The sequence below is a fragment of the Neolamprologus brichardi genome, chromosome 20 (assembly GCF_056152115.1).
Source record: "Neolamprologus brichardi isolate AB-2024 chromosome 20, ASM5615211v1, whole genome shotgun sequence".
NCBI lineage: Eukaryota > Metazoa > Chordata > Actinopteri > Cichliformes > Cichlidae > Neolamprologus > Neolamprologus brichardi.
In genome coordinates, this window is record NC_142123.1 from 30,129,134 (window position 1) to 30,150,295 (window position 21,162).

Sequence of the window (21,162 nt, forward strand, 5' to 3'; positions counted from 1 at the left end):
CAGTGAGAAACAGCTAGTGCTAGCGCTGCGACAGCAAAGCAAGAACTTTCCTGGTTCTTATATATGCTGATCAGCTGGAGCCGTTCTGTGTGGAGTTTGAACGTTCTCGCTGTACCTGCACAGGTTCCACTCGAGTACTGTGGTTTCCTCCCACAGTTCAGTGCAAATCACGTTAACTGGTGGCTTTAAAATGGCCATACGTGTGGATGTGACAGTGTGTGGTTGTCCTACTCTGTTAACCAGTCTGACTATCTGCCTCAACCAAAGTTAAACAGGGAAAGCTCCACTCACTTCAAAAACAACATCAAAAGCAACATTGTTACTAAAGATACTTTGTAGAGATTTATCCAACCTTTAAAAACATTTTTTAGAAGAAAAGAAAAAACTTACAGAAAAATAAAAAACATCTCAGAACATTATTTCAGCCAAAAATATGTATCTAGTTAAATGCTAAAGCCAAACTTCTAAACTGCTTTTTATTGCTTACAAAAAATACAAATAACCTTAATATGAATTATTCTATGGGGGCATGGAATCTGTTTAAAACTGTCATAATAATCTAAATTAATTGCAGTGTACTTGTATTTACATAGCATTAGTCTTAAAAACCATTCAAAGCACTTTAACTATATGTCACATCCAGTAGCTCTAAAGATATTTCACTCAAAGCCACAAATAGGAAAACTAACGTCACTGAAGGAAAAGTCAGGATTTCTTCTCTGATCATAAATAAAGCAATACCTGTCAGTTTAATAGAGACTTAAACTGTTTGTCCCCCCCAAAAAAGCTTTAAATACATAAAAATCATACTCTTTACATTCCCATTCAGGCGTCTCAAATATATGTAATTCAAAATAAGTATATTTTTATTCAGGATTTAAAATTTTAAGGGTTTCACTCGATGAAGCTAATCTTCCAGGATGTTTCCTGTGTGATAACCTTCACTTTGTACCTATGAAGGATATTAATACATCAGTTTAAGATGCTAATTCAGGCGGCTGCCCTAAATAAGTTTAAATGTATTACACGTTTAGAGGATTTAATGGATTTTCTATGTGCACTATAATTTCTTGAAGAGATAACAACAATTTAAAAATGTACAATACACTAAGCTATTAATTCTTACAATAAGTGAGAAATTTATTTTATTTTAATGCATCATTTAACGGATTAAAGGCCCTGAAACATATGCAAATGAACTCCTATAAATTGCAGTATATGAATCACACCCTGAAAATCATCTTAAGTCTTCACTTCTGATGTGTATATTAATGAAATCTGTAGTTGTGAAGGACACTTAAAAGTTAGATGTTAACGTTAATGAAAACACGGGTTCACCATTAGCTTCTTCTGTTTGGAGAGGTACGGTTCTGTCAGCTGAGGCTCCTCATGGTCCAGCTTCATCAGCTCTGTCGCAGCGTTGGCCAGATGTCCTGAAGTTACACACAAACACAGTGCATGCATTCACATAAACTGTGTCCTCTGTTGTTCAGGAAGGGAAAAAAACACTTTGAATAATATTTAGACACTGTGCTGTCTGCCTGGCATACAAAGTAATCGTACTAAAAGCAAATACTCCAGAGTCCAGTGTGTTTAATCTCCAAGGGGATGTCTGACAATACAAAGCTTATTCCCATCTGAGCTCCATTCAGTCTCCCGAGGGCAGAGGAAGAAGCTTGTGTCATCAGCTGTTACACATATTGTTTTTATTTACGTCATCAAGGATATAAGATGTGTCCGTGGTGCACTATAATTTTTTATATTGCTAACGTACGACACTGTGCAAAACACTTGAGCCACCTCTCATTTCTTTCATTGGGTAAATATAACACAGTATATAAGGCTAAAACATAATTTTCACAACTGAACCAAACCTCAGTATTTGGTAGGATCATGTTTACGAAAGACTTCTATGGATTTTGGGTGCCTTTTGTTCTATTCTCTGTCAAGATGAGCCCAAACTGCTTAAATAATGTTGATGTCTGGACTCTGAGGAGGCCAGAACATGACTGGTAGTTTTCCACTGTGTGTTTTTCTATCCAGGTATGATATTACAACATTAACAGTCAGGCAGGCAGATAATATCTGCTCACATTCACATAACTTCTTTTGTTAGAGATACTATTTTTTTTGTTTTGTTTTGTTCTTTAACTACTGCTGTGCACAGGAAGACAGACGAGCCCAGGATTAAATTTGTTTTTGTTATCTAGCACAGTCCCGTATGGCTTTTACTGTGCTACACTTTTAATAGAAGCTGCTTCCATTTAGTTTCTCTGGTCTGAATGGCATGAATCCACTCATCTGTGTTGTTGTTTTTTGTTACCCTTCTTTTTGCCATCTGGGTAACTAATGATGAGTCAAAGTAAAAGATTTATGTTTTGTCTTAGTGTTTAACCTACTTGATTTAGCTCTACTCATGTAGTTTTATGATTTCCAACTCAAAGATCACTTGAATAATAAAAAAAACATGCAGCTAAAACACGTTTTTAAGGCATCCCAGACATAAACCTTTAATTACAAAAGCATTTTTATGCATTTTGTGACTTAATTAAGGCAGTTTGGTAAACTAAAAGACAGTGTTGGGAAGGTTACTTTTAAAATGTATTCCATTACAGAATACAGAATACATGCCCCAAAATGTATTCTGTAACGTATTCCGTTACGTTACTCAATGAGAGTAACGTATTCTGAATACTTTGGATTACTTAATATATTATCATGCTGTTTACAACTACGTGAATGTACTATTGCTGTGATTTATTACTGTTACTGAAGGTCTGCGGCTCCAAACCGTAGTAAAGGGACCTCTGGCTAATACGGTGGGTTCTGTGTCGGCTCGTAGCTGAAAACTAGCTTTACTTTGTTGTCTGGGTCACTTTGCTAGCGAGAGACAGAGAGAGGCGTTGAAAGGCTGCTCCAACGGAACTTATTGTTTTTGGAGGAAAACACGAACACGGTGTACAGTCGAGTCTTAATAGCTTACTTACAACTGGGCTCGTCAGGCTCTCTTCTTGGCTGCAGTGGTTATTATTATATTTACATGCTTCCAGCTCCCGTTTTTGTTCGATGACAGCTCGTACTTTTCCTTTCTCTCCTCGCTCACAGACACATAACGTGTATGGCAGTCCATTCTCCCTGCAGCACGGACTACACTGCCTATGATGCTACATTCTTTAGAGCTATACCTGTAGCATTCTGCCTATTAGCTTAGCACAACAACAACAAAGGCCTCTCTCACCCAGGAAACACGCAGAGAGAGAGCGTCACCCTGTAACCATGGCAACCGTAACGCTGCCACCTGGAACAACAGAACGTAGCTGTCAAACAAAACCCAAACAGTCCTGACCCGCCACAATATGAAACAGGGAAGTACCGCCGTGTAATCCATTTATTTCAACAAAGTAACTGTATTCTAAATACAACCTTTTTAAACGGTAACTGTAACGGAATACAGTTACTCATATTTTGTATCTTAAATACGTAATGGCGGTACATGTATTCCGTTACTCCCCAACATCGCTAACAGAACAAACTGCGCAGAGGCAGGTGTAGTTGAGCGCAGGCACCATTAATTCAATTCAATTTTATTTATGTAGCACAAATCACAACAGTTGCTTCAATGTTCTTGATATTGCAAAGTCCCTGCAATAACACGGTGATTGTATTATGTACTTGGACACTGAAGTTTATATTTTTAGCCAAATCCACATACAATACTAACAAGTGTAGTTAGTAACGACATTTGGTGTAACATTTGCCAAAAACAGTGCACAACTGTGCTCTGAGATTCTGTTTTTACAAAATAAAAGTCAAACCTTTGAAGTTTTACTTCAGAGTTAAGCAACTAGTTTGGGGCTAAGTCCCACAAATGGGGCAGGGAAGATGGAAAAAATTCATAAGACAGACACATTACTGAGTTTGGTGTTTTTTGGGGAACTGTTAATAATAAAGATGAAGAACTTGGCCAGGATGCAGAATCTTTTAGTCTTCTTATATTTTGTCAGTCTTTACTTTAGCTGCAAACCTGTGACACGGCCTATTTTTTGCATATTTTCCATGAAACTGCTGGAATGATGATGACAAGATGAACCCAGAAAGATAAAACTGTTTGTGTCTGAACTGTCCCTTCAGTCTGAATCATAATCATCCAAACCAAAGTTTACAGAGAACACCGATGCGTTCAATGAAATACTCCATAAAGTTGATTTTGCAGGTCCATCACAGACTGGTGAGGATTTCACTGGATAATTAATTCTCCTGCAGACTTTCTTTTATATCTCATCCAGCCTGTTGCTCTGATTTACATGACAAGGCCATTACCTGATGTGAAGAGCACCACAGTTCAGGCTGGGAGGTCTAATATCTGCCGTTAAAAACCTGGCATCACTACAAAGTGCTGTGTTAAGGGTTTTTGGTATTGAGTAGCATCAAATTACACAGTATGCTAATCACGCTGTGCACATAAAAACCGGGGATTTGTTTTACCAATGATGTGGAAAATGCTGTAAGGAAGATGAATTGCTTTGCATTCAAAATGCATGTGGTTTTCGTCGTAGGAGTCTCTCTGGTACCAGAGCTGAAGCTGAGTCACGCTGAGTGTGTGACAGTGTTCAATATAGCGAGTTAAAAGCACTGAAAAGTTTTTATATCTTTAAAAGAAGAAAGTAGTCAAGAAAAGATGACAAAACCAAAATAGCATCTACCTTTCATCCTGTCAATCCACAAGAAAACTTTCTTTACCTCAGGGATGAGCACTAGGGACAAACATGGGACACTTTTTTCACCAATGAGGGCCCAGTATACACTTCAGTGGGTACCCCTGTTTAACTCCTCATCAAAACCACCGCTGAAGTTCAAACTGAGCATCAGAAAACGGACGAAATGTGTTTTAAGTGACTTTGAACATGACATGGTTGTGCCAATGATCTACTGAAATATTCCCACGCAACCATCTCCGGTGTTTACGAAGACTACTTTGAGCTGATAGGAAGGCAAAAGAAACTCAAATAACCACTTGTTAACACCACGGTATGCATAAGACCACCTCTGAACACAGAATGTATCAAACCGTGAAGCAGATGGGCAGCAGCAGAAGAAGACCACACCTGGCCCTGCTCATGTGAGCCAAGAACAAGAATTTGAGGATACAATTCACATGGCCTCACCAGAATTGGACTGGCAAAATGTTTCCTGGACTTATGTGTTTTGATTTCTGCTGCAAGATTTAGACAACAGGGTAAAAATTTGGCGTAAACATGAAAACACTGATCCATCTTGCCTTGTATTAACAGTTCAGGTTGCTGGTGGTGTAATGATGTGGGTGTTATTTTCTTGGTATACTGTGGGCTCTTTAGTACCAAATTTAAATACCAAGCCTTTCTGAGTATTGTTGCTGACCATATCCATCCATTCATAACCAGAGTATACACAGAGTGCAGTGGTTTCACGCATATTAAGGTAAGTTCATGAGTTCATAATAAGTGTAACTGTATTCCAGAGTGAGCAGATCTCAGTCCAATGGAGCACCTTTGAGATGTGACGGAGCAGGGGACTCACATCATGAATTTGCATTTGTTTTAAGAACAATCATATGATCCCCTATGAGCAAGCACTTTGGTGACAGTGGGAAGGAAAAACTCCCCTCTTACAGGAAGAAACCTTCAACAGAACCAGGCTCAGGGAGGGGCGGCCATCTGCTGCGACCAGTTGGGATGAGAGAATGTTTCTAGCACCTTGTTGAATGCTTACCACTTAAGGCAAAATGTGTTCTAACCCAGTACTAACACAATGTACCTAATTTAGTAGCCAAGGAGCTTAAATATACATATTTTCCTGTATTTGTTTAACACATTTTGCATTTGTTTTATGATCCTGTCTAAATGTAGATGGCTTATCTTTCAATAGGGTTAACACAATTCTACACTATTGTCTATTAAATATAAATTTTTCAAAATATAATTTATGAATGACTATGCAAATTCTAGAAGGAAGCATTTTTGCTTTTATTGTGGAGCCTTTTTTTATATAATTTGACCGCTCTGTATTAATTGATAAATGCAATATCTTAGAAATAACAAAAGGGACAAAAATATATCATTAACTCACCACACACACAGACGCACACACCTGCAGACCCACATGCATCTATTCAGATATTAAACGTGTGTGAACATGCATTGTGAAATGGAGCAGAACCCTCTGTCACATTAAATTAAACTGAGTCAGTGAACACTGTGATTCTATGGACACCGCGTGCCTTTTTGCTACACACACTCGAGTGGATTCAGTTGCTAAAATTTACAAATCATCCTGTTTCAGGAAAGACCCTGAAGTCTTGCTCAGTTTTTCGTGAGGAGGTCAGACAGTCTTCATATTGTCGGTTAAAGCTATTTTGGCTTTTTCACATAACTGACCTGATTGGACAGAGAGCTGCGTCTATCCTTTAGTCAAATTTGATAAATGTTTTCTTTTCAGATTAAAGTTACTGAAGTAATGGGATCATCTTGACAGATATTGGAAGAAAAGGAAGCTCCTAAGAAGAACTTGAATCTCCTTTGGGAAGCCTGAAGAACTGTTCCTGACGATTACTTCAAGGCATTACACAAAAGCTTGCCTCAGAGAGGTCAGAGCGTAATGAAGATAAAGATGGTTTTGACTTTCCGGTTATAGAGTTGTTTTTTTACCTCAAACAACATCCTATATTTCCATTTATTTTTGCACATTTCATTAAATCTGCACTTCTTTCCTGTTTGTTTTTGTTCGTTTATTTTAAATCTCTTTGTGAACTTTCAGGATGTAGCTTGAGATTTACCTCTTCTATAGTTCTGAATTAAACGCAGGTCAGTCTTTGTGATGTATGTTTCTCGTGTGTCCTTTAAATAAGCGGCTACAGAAGCAGCAGAAGGTCAGCTGACGTAACGCAGATGAAAACAGCTGATCTAGCTATCAACTGTCTTGTAAAGCAGCGGCCCCCAACCGTTTTTGCGCCACGGACCGGTTTATGCTCGACAATATTTTCACGGACCGGCCTTTAAGGTGTCGCGGATAAATACAACAAAATAAAACTGGTACCGGTACTGAAAAAAAGAAGATTTATTCATAACACACGTGAAAAGACCCAGGAAAACCGAGTTAATGATCAAAACGATAACAAAATAACACTGAAAACCGATAAAAACCCTGAAAACCATACATTTCACACCTGAGCCTCAACTCTCGCGGCCCGGTACCAAACGACTCACGGACCGGCCCGGGGGTTGGGGACCGCTGTTGTTGTAAAGGTATTTACTTAATCTGTTAAAATTAACTGAATCAAAACTGACGTGAAAACAAAAAATAAAAAACTTACTTGAAAATTTGAAACTATGCTTCTTATTTCTTACATCTTAAATATTGGAGGAACCTGAACTTTTCTAACACTGAATAAATTTGTTATTCACAAGAAAATCAAATCTGCACTCACAAAGCAGGGAGGCAATCTAACTGTCAAGAGCTATAGGAATGTTTATAGACATCTCAAAATACAATAAAAATGCATTTGATTAATAGGGATCCTTTATTTCTTCAAAGTGACCTTACACTATGTTTGCAAAAAAAACACGAGCTGTTTTGTAATTCCCAAAGATGCTAAAATACGAGCATTCGTGCCTCCGCAGTGCAGTGAGCTGGCTTCACTTACTACGTATTTCTGCTGTGGCGTACTTTGGGATCATAGAGTCAGTCGTGAGCTCTGGATGAAGGATGCAGCCATGTGTGTACGCATCCATGGGCAGACCATCCAGTAGCTGACGGTACTGCTGCACACGATCGTAGAGAGGCGAGTCTGCGTCAGGGATCAGCTGAGCCACTGTGTCTGTGTGAATAAGACAAGAGCATGAAAAAGAGAAAACATTTTTACAGGAATACAAACTGGGCAAAATATATTGAATCATAATTACATCCTGCAGAGCATTATTCTGTGGACTTTTTCTTAATCTGTCCAAAACCCCCAAGGTCTCTAAGCAACCACACAAACCCAGAATAACACCGTTGTGCCAGATTCAGCTGTCAGACACACAACATGGTAACCTGGTAACAGGTGGAGGACTATAATACACCACCCGTCACGTTTGACAAAGCCTGACATACTGAAACTATCTGAAACTAAAATTATAGACCTGTGGATGAATTCCTTTAGGAATTAGTTTACATCCATATCTGTTCAGGCTTATACACTCAGGTCCATAAGTACTTGGACAAACACATGTTTGCCTCTGTACACCAAATTCTTTCCCTTAATCCAGTCACCCCGTGGCAGTGCAGGTGAACATCAGAAAAACCACAGAAAAAAAATGACCTGTGTTTAGCTTCCTGAGCTTGGATAATTGTTTACTGGTCAGGCACGAAATGTGTGAATTCTTTCGGTTTCTCAAGGTCAAGTCAATTCGAATAAAGTCACTTTTATTTTACAGTGCAACTGTGGTAATGTGACCCAAGTACATGTTTGTGCCAAATGTAAAGAAAATCCCTGAAAGTGTTCCTGACATACTGAGCTTTCAGAAATGGTACAGATGTTAGGGCTGGAGGTGAGGTCACAGTGACCTTGATTACCAAAATCTAACCAGTTCATCCTTCAGGCGAAGGGAACAACAATATCAACAACACTCTGAGAATTTATGTTGAGTGAAAACACTAGACTATGGTATAACCCAAAGGTAGGCAACCCCGGGCCTCAAGTGACGGTGTCCTGCAGGTTTTAGATGTGTCCTTGGTCAAACACCGCTGATTTAAATGGCTAAATTACCTCCTCAACATGTCTTGAAGTTCTCCAGACGCCTGATAATGGACTAATCATTTGATTCAGGTGTGTTGACCCAGGGTGACATCTAAAACCTGCAGGACACCGGCCCTCAAACCCTGGAGTTGCCCACCTCTGGTATAGCCACATGAGATTAAATTCCCGTTCCAGATCAACAAAAACACAAATTAAACAATAACACTGTAATTAGACTCCATAACTTTGTTACATCATCCGCCTACTGACTCAATCTGTTCTGCTTTCCTGCCGTTACTAGAACAAAGCTGCATTATTATTATTATAATGATGCTCGTGAATTATTATAGACTTTCTTGCAGACAGTTAAGAAAAGATGGATTTCACTCTCATAAAGTTTTCATCCAACAGCTTATTAAGGCTTTGTTGCTAAGAAAATATAAAAGAAGGAGGTACCTTCTCCATCCAAGACAACTTGGAGATGCTTTAAGCCTACATACTTTTTAAAGGCATACAGGACTCTGCTTGCAAAAAGACCTTGGTTCCAGTTCCTGGTAACTATATTCTCTCGGTCACTACTGTCAGGTCAAAATGAATAAAACATTAACTCCGTTTTATAAATTATGTTCACAGAATAAACATAAATGAAGGTCATCTGGAATAGTCTCACTTATGATTGTATCCCGTGAGTATGTAGTTTTTCTCTTTCACACCTGTTTTTAAAACACTAAGTTAATGATGGCAAAAAAAACACCAACCTGGAGGATTAAAAAAAGAACCCAGAGACTCCAAAATAACTTGTGACCCAAAGAGGAGTCGAGTTGTTTGGAGAGTTTTCTCTTTTAGTGACTCTAGCTCAGGCAGGTCCTCCACACACAGCGACAGGGAAGCACGTGAGGCATGTTGATTTTGTTTCCTGTTAAAGACTGATTATCAACATGTGCCAAATATTTTGTTACCAGAATTTAAGAGTGGATTTTTTTGGCTGTTATCATATTAAAATGTTTTATATTGTCTATCCTTACTGTAAACATCTAAAATGGCAAACATAAGCTTTATTAAAACAAAATACTTTCATAACATTTTCAGGCTGTAAGTCCAGTTTGTTCTAACTATGCTGCACACCGTGGGTTTGAAAAAATAACAAGATGAACTCTACAGTCTGTTTGCACCTTAACACACATAAAAAACACTTCCAACAACTTTTACTAACTCAGAGGGATCCCGCTTTTACATTTTGCTGCCCTAATTCTCGTGTCTGACAGCGCAGCACTTGGCTGGGAGCGATGGTGTTCAGCATAATGACCTGCTGCTGAGATTCGGTACTGAAAGTGCAGAACAGAGGGAGCTTATATCTTTCTGCAGGGTCACAGCCAGCCACATGCAAGGAAGGCATCGCTGACAAAACAGAGATAATCAGATGGCTGCTTGACGATGAGGAGAAGCTGAAGGAGGGTGGAGCTGCACGTGGCTGAGCTCCAGAGAGCTGAGTAATCAGTCTCTGGACCTGCATGCTGACCTGGGCATGCCCTGCAGTGGTTCTCTGCAGGAGGTCTGCTGCAGCACTGGTGATGGAAATATTAAATTAGCAGCAAAGTGTCAAGCAACTTCCTGACTGAGTTGATATATGTTCACAATGAGCGTGAGAAATATATAAGAACAACTCGGGCGATGATTGACATCTTTTTGCAAACACCTTTTGCCCTGCTGTGCCTCAACAACACTGTAAAACTGTTGGCACTGCTCCACACTGCATATGCCTCCCGTTTCTGAGAAATCTGCACTTTGCAGACCAGCTGCAGCCCACGTTGCCAGGATTCATTAGGGATTTAAAGGCAGAGAAAAAGCATGCCTGTAACTCATCCCCTCAAATTGACTCCTGGATAAAAGCTTCTGGATAAAACATGAATCAGACTTGTTTGACATTCAGTAGACAAAATAAACAAAACAAAAAAAATGCAACAATAACAGCTTAACTAAATTATTAGAGTATAACTGGAGACTGATGAATGATTTTATATCTCTGTGACTAACTTGCTCCAAAACCAGTTATTAGCACACTATCAAATAACTAAAATGAAGTTAGCTGAATGAGATCATCAGACCCTGGGGTCAGCTTATGCACTCTAGCCTTTTATTACTGAGCAAGCAGTGAACCAGATCAAAGCTCTAGGCACTGCTCTAGACATGTGAGCACTAACTAAGCAGGAAAGCCCTGAAGTTTTTCAGTTACAGGCCTATGTCCCCAGGCATTTTCTGATCTGAGGCTCCCAGTTTGTTACATAATCTCTCAGCTGATAATCCTATAGAACGTGCCACCTACAGATACTACAGCACAACACAGATAACAGGATTCAGTGTATGCTTCTTAACATTTGCTTATTCTTTGAGCTGCATGTTTGCCAAGCCTGAATGTCTGTGTAGGCTCTGAGTCATCCAGGCCATGGCAGTCTTGAGAGCCTAAAAAGAAGGCAACTGTCCTTCTCTAGGTTTTTGAACACATTTAACCTCTTATCCAAGAGGGTCAGGACACCTTTTAAGGGTTTATTACCTGGGTTTCTCTGCCACTTGTTTTAGAACTGAAGAAACATTTTAGATGTCTTCAAAATGTCTTCAAACATGTTAAGAAATCCAGTTGCCTCCTTTTCAAGCTCAAGAGTCTGAATCTCAGTCGTTGCCTCACAGCGTACGTTCCTCCATACCCATCGCAACATCATAGCTACAGATCTAAATGTAGCTTTGATGGACTTTTTGTGTCAATCATTAAATTATGTCTCTTGTGTTTATATCTGTGTCTCGTTTGTGAGTGCCACAAATGTTCCCCAAGGGGTCACTCTAATTTTGTCTAATCTAATCAGCAAGGATCGTCTCAGTGACATTGGTCCAAAGACGTTGATGCGATGAGTTACAGTTTCACATTATAGTATGCACTGACACAGTCTGCACAAAGAAAACAGATGGCCTCCAATGGCTTCCAACAGTCTTTGTCACTCCAGCTTCACAAACTGGGCAAATGAGGCCTCAAATTTTCTATAGCTCTAGCCAGAGATATAAGAGAGAGATGAAGAAGAAGAATCCCCTGTGTTGCAAATCCCGCCCCCCTATTGGGCCAATATGCTTTAATTTCAAGTGAATTTTATTACATTTTCTTAAATCACAACATCAATTGCCTCAAGGTGCTTTCTATTGTACGTTAAAGACCCTACAATAATTCAGAAAAAAACAACAACAATCAGACAACCCCCCTATGAGCAAGCAGGCGGTGACAGTAGGGAGGAAAAACTCCCTTTTAGCAGGAACAAACCTCCAGCTGAAGACTTCAGGGAGTATCAACCATCTGCCATGACCGGTTGGGTTGTGTTTATAACAAACACACAGCCTCTAGGAGTGAAAAATGAAGCCAACATACAAGTGCCAAAAGTTAAAGTTTCTAAAATGTCCACCTTAAGTTGACCCCATATGCAAATTCTTTGTAATAGACTCTCATGTTAAAAGGCCTGACTTTACAGCATTTTAAAATGTGTTTATAGCTTGATACAAAAAGCAGTTTTGGCTTCTATGAATAGTTTCATAAAAGCTCTAAACTGGGTCAAATTTTTATACCAGATTCATCTTAGTACTGCAGTTAGTGGTGTGGCAGCACTGATTGAGATGCCACATGCGTAATCAATCTAGCAGACGGCTGCTAGGTTAAACTTCTGCTGGAATTTTTGCTGCCTTCAGTTTTTACACCCACTTAACCTGTAGAGCTGGTAATTCACAGAGGTGGCTTAGATCAGAATTAAAAATACTCATCCTCATCTTTATTGGTGATTACAGATCACAAACCTTTGGCAGAGCACGAGGCGGCGGCTGGGCGCTTGAGAGATGAATTCGTCTGGTGTAGGTGGACTAATGCAAAAACGAGGAGTGCAGCACACATGCAATGAGCCGGCTTTGAATACTACAGTACCAATTTTTATAGTCTAATTTTGTACAATTAGCTAGTAAACATAACGAATTTTACTGGTTAACAACTCTCTCTCTCTGGTGGACTCTTTAAAAAGTAGATCTCTGTAAAAGGGCCTCAAACATGCACTTGATGGCTACATAAATATGTCAAGATAAAATAGAGGGGCTAAAGCTACGTCCAGACAAATCCGGTCGTTAAGTCTGACGTCACTAGCCGTGTCTGGGCCTAAACTCCGCTGCAGGTCCATATATCAAACGATCACTATGGCATTACTGAGAGTTGAAAAACTGTCTTTCATCTTTAATAAAATGATCAGCGTTCTGCTCTACCAGGTGTAACAATTGAGTTTAACATCCAGGCATCCATGAAAACTGAATTTATGACATTTAACGGAGTTAGAAGTTAGCAGGAAGTTAGCTCGCTAGCTTCTATCTAAATACAATATAGCATGTCCTGACTGCGGGGTTTTGGAAACAAATTAAAACGTACAGCTCTGTTATCACTTCCAACATAAATGAAGACAAAACTAAACAGCAGTGACGTTTGTAGGGTTACTGAAGTTTGGCTAGCTGGTATATAATGATGTGCTACGTGACCGCTAGCGACACAGCTATGTTAGCATAATATAAACAAGCTAACTTTTTTTCCACTCGATAAAAGTTAACGTGAGTGTTCTCGGTGGTCAGGAACAAATGTAATCGCATGGCAGGATGCTATAAAAGGACCAAACTTCAGCCAGGAGAACAACTGAGATAATCCATCCACAATACGAGGTTAGTCATTCATATACTGCTGCATGGGCTGGGCTGTAGTTACATCCTAAAGTTTTAAAAACTGAGCTTAAATAAATGATTGGCGGTAATAAAAGCCGAGGGAGGTCAACAGTGATCACTGACTGTTTTAGGAGCTTTTTGAGATTAAATAGAAGAAAATACAAAACATTAAACATGTTAACAACACAAAAGCCATATTAAACGCAGACTACTTTAGGCCCGGAAGTAGGATTTGTCACGTCATCACTTAACGACCGGATAGCATCTAGACCCATTAATGATCCATGAGGAAGATATGGAAATGAAAAGAACTTTGGGGTTTTTTGCAGTGCAACGTAAAGATGATTTTTCCTGCTATAGAAAGGATGCTTGTAAGTTAAGTGGGGCCTATGCAGCTTTTCCTTATTCATCTATTATATAGTTACTGTTATCATGGTGGTTGCTCATATGGCCAGTTTTAAATAACAAGGTCTTTGTAAGTGATTATCACTGAGAGAAAAAGCATTTTTTCTACCCATAGCTCTGTGTGACATCAGAGAGAGGGGATGTTTCTTCAAGCTTTAGCAGTGACTACAGAAGCCCAATCAACCTACTGCCAAAATCTTTTGTTTTTGTTTATGAAGGGAAGCCAATAAAAAGAAAGTTTTAAAGTGAGAGCAAAAGGAGCTAAAACAGTGTTTTTCAGACAGTAAGCAGGAGAACTGAACGGCCACAGCAAGCACCAGATTAATAATACATGATAAATAGGGATTATTTTGAACTATGAATTATGCAACGCTTCTCTAATGGAGCATGAATGAAAATAATGAAAATATGCAAATGGAAATGACTCTGCCATCTTTAAACAAGAGAAAAGAAAGACAGCATTGTCCTACCTCCGACAAAGGTTTTCTCCATGTAATCTATAATCTGGTTGTAGTCACTAATGATGGTGTCTCCATGGAGGAAGACGGGCACCTCCTCGCCCAGGTTCAGCCTCATGAACCAGGGCTCCTTGTGCTCCTGCAGTGGCAAGCTCACATCCCTCTCCTCACAGACAAGACCCTTCTCATTAATGACGAGCCGTACCTGAAATTACAAAGGTGATTAGTCCAAACACATCCCCTGTTTTTTTATTTAATCAAAACTTGTATGTCTGGAAATATATTCAGTGGGTGAACATTTGCAATTTGTTACTAGACTATGAAAACAAAATAAGAGGACATTTCATCCATTTTCGGTTTAAGAAAAAAAACTGCACAACAAAAAACTGCACAACAAAAAAAAATGTCAAATTAAGCTCACTAAAAGCTTCCGCTCAGTTCATTACATTGCAAATTGCTGTACTGTAGAGAGAGCTGGTTGTTTGTGTGGTCTGCCAAGCTAATGAGATACACAGGGTGCTAGAGTTTGAGAAAAAAAATCCAGGACAATCAGGATACATTACTAACGGCATGAAGGATAAGCCAAGGTCCATGGAGAGCTATTACTGGGAATAAGATTAATGAAAGAAGATGACACTTGGGGCATAAAGTGCTACATTTGGCAGAACGACAAAATGGGAATTTTGCTGAACACAGCCAGACATGGTGTAATGAAATAAACCTAAAGGATGTAGTAAAATAAGCATAGTAATTACAGCAGGCCCAGTGGTTTTGGACACCAGGAACAAATCGATGCATGCAACTGAAATGTCAAAAAAAAAGAAAAAAAACTAAGCATTTTATATCCCCATCAGCGTGGAAAAGAAACACTAAATCAGGGACTTCTATATAAAACCGCCAAATATTTCAGGTCCCTGTGTTATACTGCTGAGCTGTCCCTGGATGATACACACAATAACACAGTCACCGTTGCATCGAGAGTTACATAATATTATTAGTCACTTCTTAGCAATGATGCCAAGTAGTTCAGCTGCTTGGGAAGCATAAAATTCACTCCTCTTGCACTATACAATAAGTGAGCTTCATCTGCAGCTTGCTGTTATTAGGGATGAAAAGCAGTTAGTGCTGCAAAGACATGATGCTACGTAATACCTCTAAGTACACTTTTCTTTAAACACACTATGTATTATTTAAAAACTCTAGTTGTGGCACTAATCAGATCTTAGTTATTAGCGTTTCCACCACCTTCTCTTATAATTTCATGTATCATCTTAGCGCCAGATATAATATTTTTCTAGAGGAATGCAGCATGAAATGACGCAGTGATTAATGCGAAACTGCTCTTCTGATGGCACCCGGGGCCCATAGAATCCTATGTTAAAATTTGACACTATTTTACACCCTCTAAAAGAATATTTACAGCCATTTACCCCTTCAACACTGCTTAATGTTGCTTGAGAGGCACTGCAAGCTCACTTTCAGTCTTCAAAACTCACTTTCTGGTATTTTATTAGCCTGTCAGTTACTATTACCTTTGTGTCTGTGCACCACACCTGTACAGTTTATTGATGAAACCTGCTAACAAAGCTTGCTAGCTTTAGTTGACATAACGTAGCACTTCACGTAGCACTTCATGGCGTAGCACTTCACCCTCTCTTACAACTGACATCACAGCAGCTAACACTGAGGCTTAAAATTGCACCACCTAAATTCCATAAAGCGTGAATAAAGTAACAGGGACTACTTTTCCACAGTGTCCACAGCTGTCCGAGTGCCCAACTGAGATTAATGCCAACCTCAGAAAACACACATCCACCTGCTTCCTACAGATGATAGTTATACTAGTCAAAATGGATCATGAGGCAAAAATGAAAGGTGCAGGAGAAAGTGAGACACTAAAGAAAAAAACTGAGAAGTCACTCAGGAACCAGGTGAGTGAAAAACAATAGCTAAAACATAGAAATAGCATTTTACACAGTTTTAGCTTTTGTTCAGTTTCACTAAATGTGTGTGTCTGAAGTTTTTTGGGTTCTTGAATGTAGCGATAACCATGTAAAAACTGTGTCTCTTATAAGCCAGAGACAGGCTAATTATTTTATGTGCACCTTTACACTATGACTGCATATGATTTCTTGGTGAGCCTTTGCAGGTCCATTTAGCCATAGCATATCTTCCTTAAAATCTCAGTATTTAAATAGATAAGTCACTGGTTGGTAAGTCACAGGTTTTTAGGTTTCTGTATTTTGTAATGTGAAAAACTCCTCTTATACAAACAAAGTGGACAAATTAAGTAGTCTGGAACCCATTAATTCAGGAGACACAACAGCAGCTGTCTGGCTGAACATAGTGGACTACATTTAATCAAATTGCGGGTCTTACTATTGTTTCAGTCAATCCCTCCCTCAAGTTCTTAAGTCCTATTTTTCTTCTGTCAGTAAAACCTCCACAACTAACGAGCCAAACTGAACAAACATGAGGCTCTATGGCTCTGTTGAGAGATGTCTGTCCTCATCAGGACAGACTGAGTAATAAAGAGATATAATCCATCTAATCAAACTTTAAATTGGGGGCGGAGAATCAGCCTTACAGAAAAGATACTCTGACATTTATTTTACTAAACCTGTTCTTGATCATTCTGAAATGCACCAAACTTGATCAAATATATAAAGCAAAGCTGCACCCATTTTAATCATAGTAGGGCCAAGTTTGACATTCTCAGAATGGCAGCAGTTCGCATTTTAATAAATGATATGGCCTGGTCCCAGAACAGAGGATTTTTCTGGGAACAGGTAAAGAAAGGTCCCAGAAAATAATTTATTTCCCTTCATATATTTTTATATTTTGTCTCATTGCGTTAATCCTATCGCAACCCTTGAGGATGAGATTTTAGAAACTAAATAGCTCCAGTTTGACCAGCTCTGTCTGTGTGTGGGTGTGTGGGTGTGTGTGTGTGGGTGTGGGTGGGTGGGTGAGTTAAAAAGTTTTAAGAAAAGCTTCTTTCGTTTAACACATTGTAACCAGGTGGCACTTGCTTTGTTTCTTTTAGCTCCTACTTCAGGGGTAGGTACTCTCCAACACAAGACAAACCTCTGAGTAATGTAAGTATACAACGACTGGTCTGGACATAAACTTCCATGCAAGTTTCACTGTTACTCTTGAGCCTTACGTCTGATTACAGCCTTAACATGAGTTTATGTTTGGTGTTTATATCAAAATCAAAATTGTTTTTTATCATTATGTCAAAAGCACAACTAAATTATATGCTTCCCTATATCACTTTCACGCATAGTGTTGTCGGACAACATACGTTTTGAAAAGTCTTTGAAAAGTACATGTTTAAAAAAATGAAGTTCAAAAATCTTTTTTCATGCCTGAAGATGAATAAAAATACTTAAGAAAAAAATCCTGAGGTTGTCATAATTCATGCATTAAAGGGTTAAAATGCAAAGAAAGCAAACTATCTTAAACTTTTAATCTATCTAAAAATAAATAAATAAAAGAGTTTCTAATAAATCAGTACAGTCCAAATATAATTAGACTTTCCTTTTTAACAAATCTTAGAGCCGAGGCTGGATCAGGTGACCCTGAACCTTCCCTTAGTTACTGTCATGGTCCCCGTGTCTGCCCGGCCAGCTCCACAAGGCCACATGTGTTTTGTGTACATTCTCCTCTCTCCTCCCTGCCAGGGCGGAGCTCACTGCAGGCTCCCGCCCTTGGCACACACCTGCATCTCGTCAGGCTCTGATTACGGGTTGGACTCTTAAGGTCGGGATGCAGACAGCCTCACCGCTGGATGATTATGCTAGACACGTTAGTGAACCTCTGCCTCGAATCCTTAAGCTTTGTAGACTTGCTGCGATCTCCGTGTAACCTTATTTTCTCCTGTGCACAGTTTTCCCCGGACCCGTGACTAACCTGTTATTTCTACTGCTGTAAAGAAGAAGAGCCAGCGTGTTTGTGACTCCAATCCCGGACCTCCCTTTCGGACCTAGGACCCCCGTTCCCCTCACTGTATATATCTGCACCTGGTGGTTGTGTAAATAAACATTGCTTTCCCCTGAACTCTGCTCTGCGCCTGAGTCCTACTACACCGCATGACAGTTACACTGCAATCGGCCTGGGATGCTGGGAGCTTCCCATGATGCACTCTGTTTTTTCTTCACTCACCTCTTTTCAGTCTGTGTGTTTATTCACCACTTTGCATTTAGTTATTAGTCATTATTAAACTCTTTTGTCCTCTCCCTCAGCACTCACACAGTTCCTGAGTCTGGTCGTACTGCAGGCTTCTTGCTTTTAAAAGGAAGCTCTTCCTTCCCAATGTCGCCAAGTGCTAGCTCATAGGCCGTTGTCTGATTGTTGTTGCTTTCTCTGTATTATGTAGCACCTCGAGACAACTTTTGTTGTATAAATAAAGCTGAGTTGAATAGAATAGAAGAGTGTTGACTTGATTCTTAAGTTGTCATCTCTGTTAGTTTTCCCTGTTTAGTTGTTTCCTGTTTTGTTAGTCTCTTATGTCTTGTATTTAGCTTGACTTCCTTTGTGTCATTTGTCTTGATCAGATTTAGCTGTTTCCTGTTGCCCACCTGTATTATCCTCCTTTACATCATGTGTACATATAGCTTCAGTTTCCCTTTGTCTGATTATCTGTTTGATGGTAGTAAACAATCAAATAAGCTTTGACAGTGTTCACGTCCTAGTTGTAACAGTTACACTTAATAGAGAGCACAGCAAAATATGGCATTGTGTCTGTTAAAGGTTTCAAAGAAAGTGTCCAGATACTCACTGCTGTCATGATATACTGCCCCCACACTGAAAGAAAACAGCAGTTTGTTAAAGCCTCATCACTAAAGGTGTAAATTTCTACCCTGCAGACTCCGAGGTTGCCAGAGCTGTATCGATCTGTGCATCTGGCCTCTGTGTCACTGCGCCTTTTCTGTATCTATCATTAACATATTTGTTGTGCTCAAAATTCATCCCTGGTGTGAGGTAAATAATTATAGTGCAGGGCCACAGGATCAAAGTTACGGTGACGCAAGATATGAAGCCGTATTTAAGCAAGACAATAAAGTTAAAGTGCGGTGCAAGAGAAGTTCGACGGTACATTGTCTCCTTCCTCATAAACTTGCTGAGGTATACACAAGCTTGTAAATAATCCCCTGCGCATTGACGACAATGGAGTCGGCACAGAGAAATGTTGATCAGCTGAAAATGTGACTCCTGTATCAAAAGCTGCTCGCCTGTCTCGCACTGCCGGTGTGTTTACGAAAGGATTCATTTTTGTCTTTTCATACAGTGGAAAAACATATTTGGCAAGTCACAAAAGATTGACTAAATATAACACATCTTTCAAAGGTGCAACAAACTGATTTTCAGTAGATTTCTAGTGGAGCAGAAAACCAGGTGCGCGGCCTCTTAATCTCATAAAGGCCCTTCCCATCATCCCATGCTTCAGCTCACATAACAATAATACAACATCGTACACGTAAACATTAGCAGGTTTGTTGCTCGAATTTCTTTCAGCATCTGAGCTGAAACCCATGTGTTACTTGTGAAAGAGGCAGCGAGTTCACTGACAGCACAGTCGCACATGATCGAGGAGTCACTCCAGCTCCTCCAGCTCCAGGACCGAGGCGATAATCATGACAGTGAGCTTGGTGTTTACCCTCTGCTGAGTGACAATCAGCTCAATCAGCAGCTCAGACTCGAGTGGCCATGAGCCAGAGATCCTGAGCTTTATAACCAACGTACAAACCTGAGACTGAGCATGAACTCAAAGCTGACGTGCTACAGTGTTTCTAAACAACATTTCTGACTTCGTCCTCAGTAATATGCAATGATGGCAGAAAGGTAGATCTATGTGTTGAATCACATCTTGAGACTTGAATTTTTAAAGAGACTGAAGCATTTTTCACAATAAATTCATCTTGTAGTGAAAATGGCCATCGCTGTTTATCAGACAGTGAGGGGTTGTCATCAGAATGCTCATTTTTCCCAATGAATAATTTAAAAATTTAAAAGCAAATAGTTGCAGTTTTACTTTTATGTGCATCAACTCATCTATAAAACTCACTGACTGTACAAAGATACTAGTCATAGTCATGTAATCCATGTGCACACATTAGGCACAGATGGTGATGAGGGATGAAATGCCAGTTGCCGTTGCATAGCTGAATCCACTTTTAAAGGGGCGGTTTAGCAATTTACCTTTTCATGTACATCAATTTACAGGTGTGACAAGGTGAGCAGCAAAATCCAAATGTTTAATGACTTATGTGGGTCAAATCTCAAACTACTGGATCTAATAAATAGGGCCTATAAAGCAGCACGATGGTGGAAAGGGAAAGCTCCGCTTGTTCTTTTAGCATTTTCCCTCTCTGTGTCCTCATATTAAATCTCACACTGAACAATATCCTCATCGTGTTAACACAGAAATGCAATTACAAGTGATTACGTCATGACCTTCACCTTTTCTACAGCGTTTGCCTGCTGTCACCTCCGGTTTGTTTACATGTGAAAGAAGTTGTTTATTATCCAAAATTAAAAACTCTAAAGCTCTGGAAGTTCTTTTGCACATTTGTGTGACAGATGTGCAATAATGAGTAATGAAACACAAACGTATCCACATCATTCAAAATCATCTGGTGTCCAAGTCCAAGCTTGAATAACTCTCACGACGTCTTGCTTTGGTGGCCTCCTGAGGTCAGCTCCACTTCCATGTTAAAATTCACTTTAAATAAACATATTTGCAGCCTGGTACAGATTGCAGTTTACGACTACAGCTAATTGCCCTTCGTGACATCAGATTAATTGCTTTAAAATGTA

At 39.5% G+C, this 21,162-nt stretch overlaps 1 protein-coding gene across 1 annotated transcript in view; it reads right to left on the minus strand.

The window, feature by feature from the left end:
• The window catches only part of gdap1l1 (ganglioside induced differentiation associated protein 1-like 1), a 28,343-nt gene that overhangs the window by 4,945 nt on the left and 2,236 nt on the right, over positions 1–21,162 (minus strand). Inside the window, exons 2-4 of the mRNA XM_006793995.3 lie at positions 14,353–14,545; positions 7,679–7,852; positions 1,339–1,433 (exon numbers count right to left, since the gene is read on the minus strand). Coding sequence (XP_006794058.1) covers positions 1,339–1,433; positions 7,679–7,852; positions 14,353–14,545 — 462 coding nt within the window. The remainder of the gene's footprint in view (positions 1–1,338; positions 1,434–7,678; positions 7,853–14,352; positions 14,546–21,162) is intronic.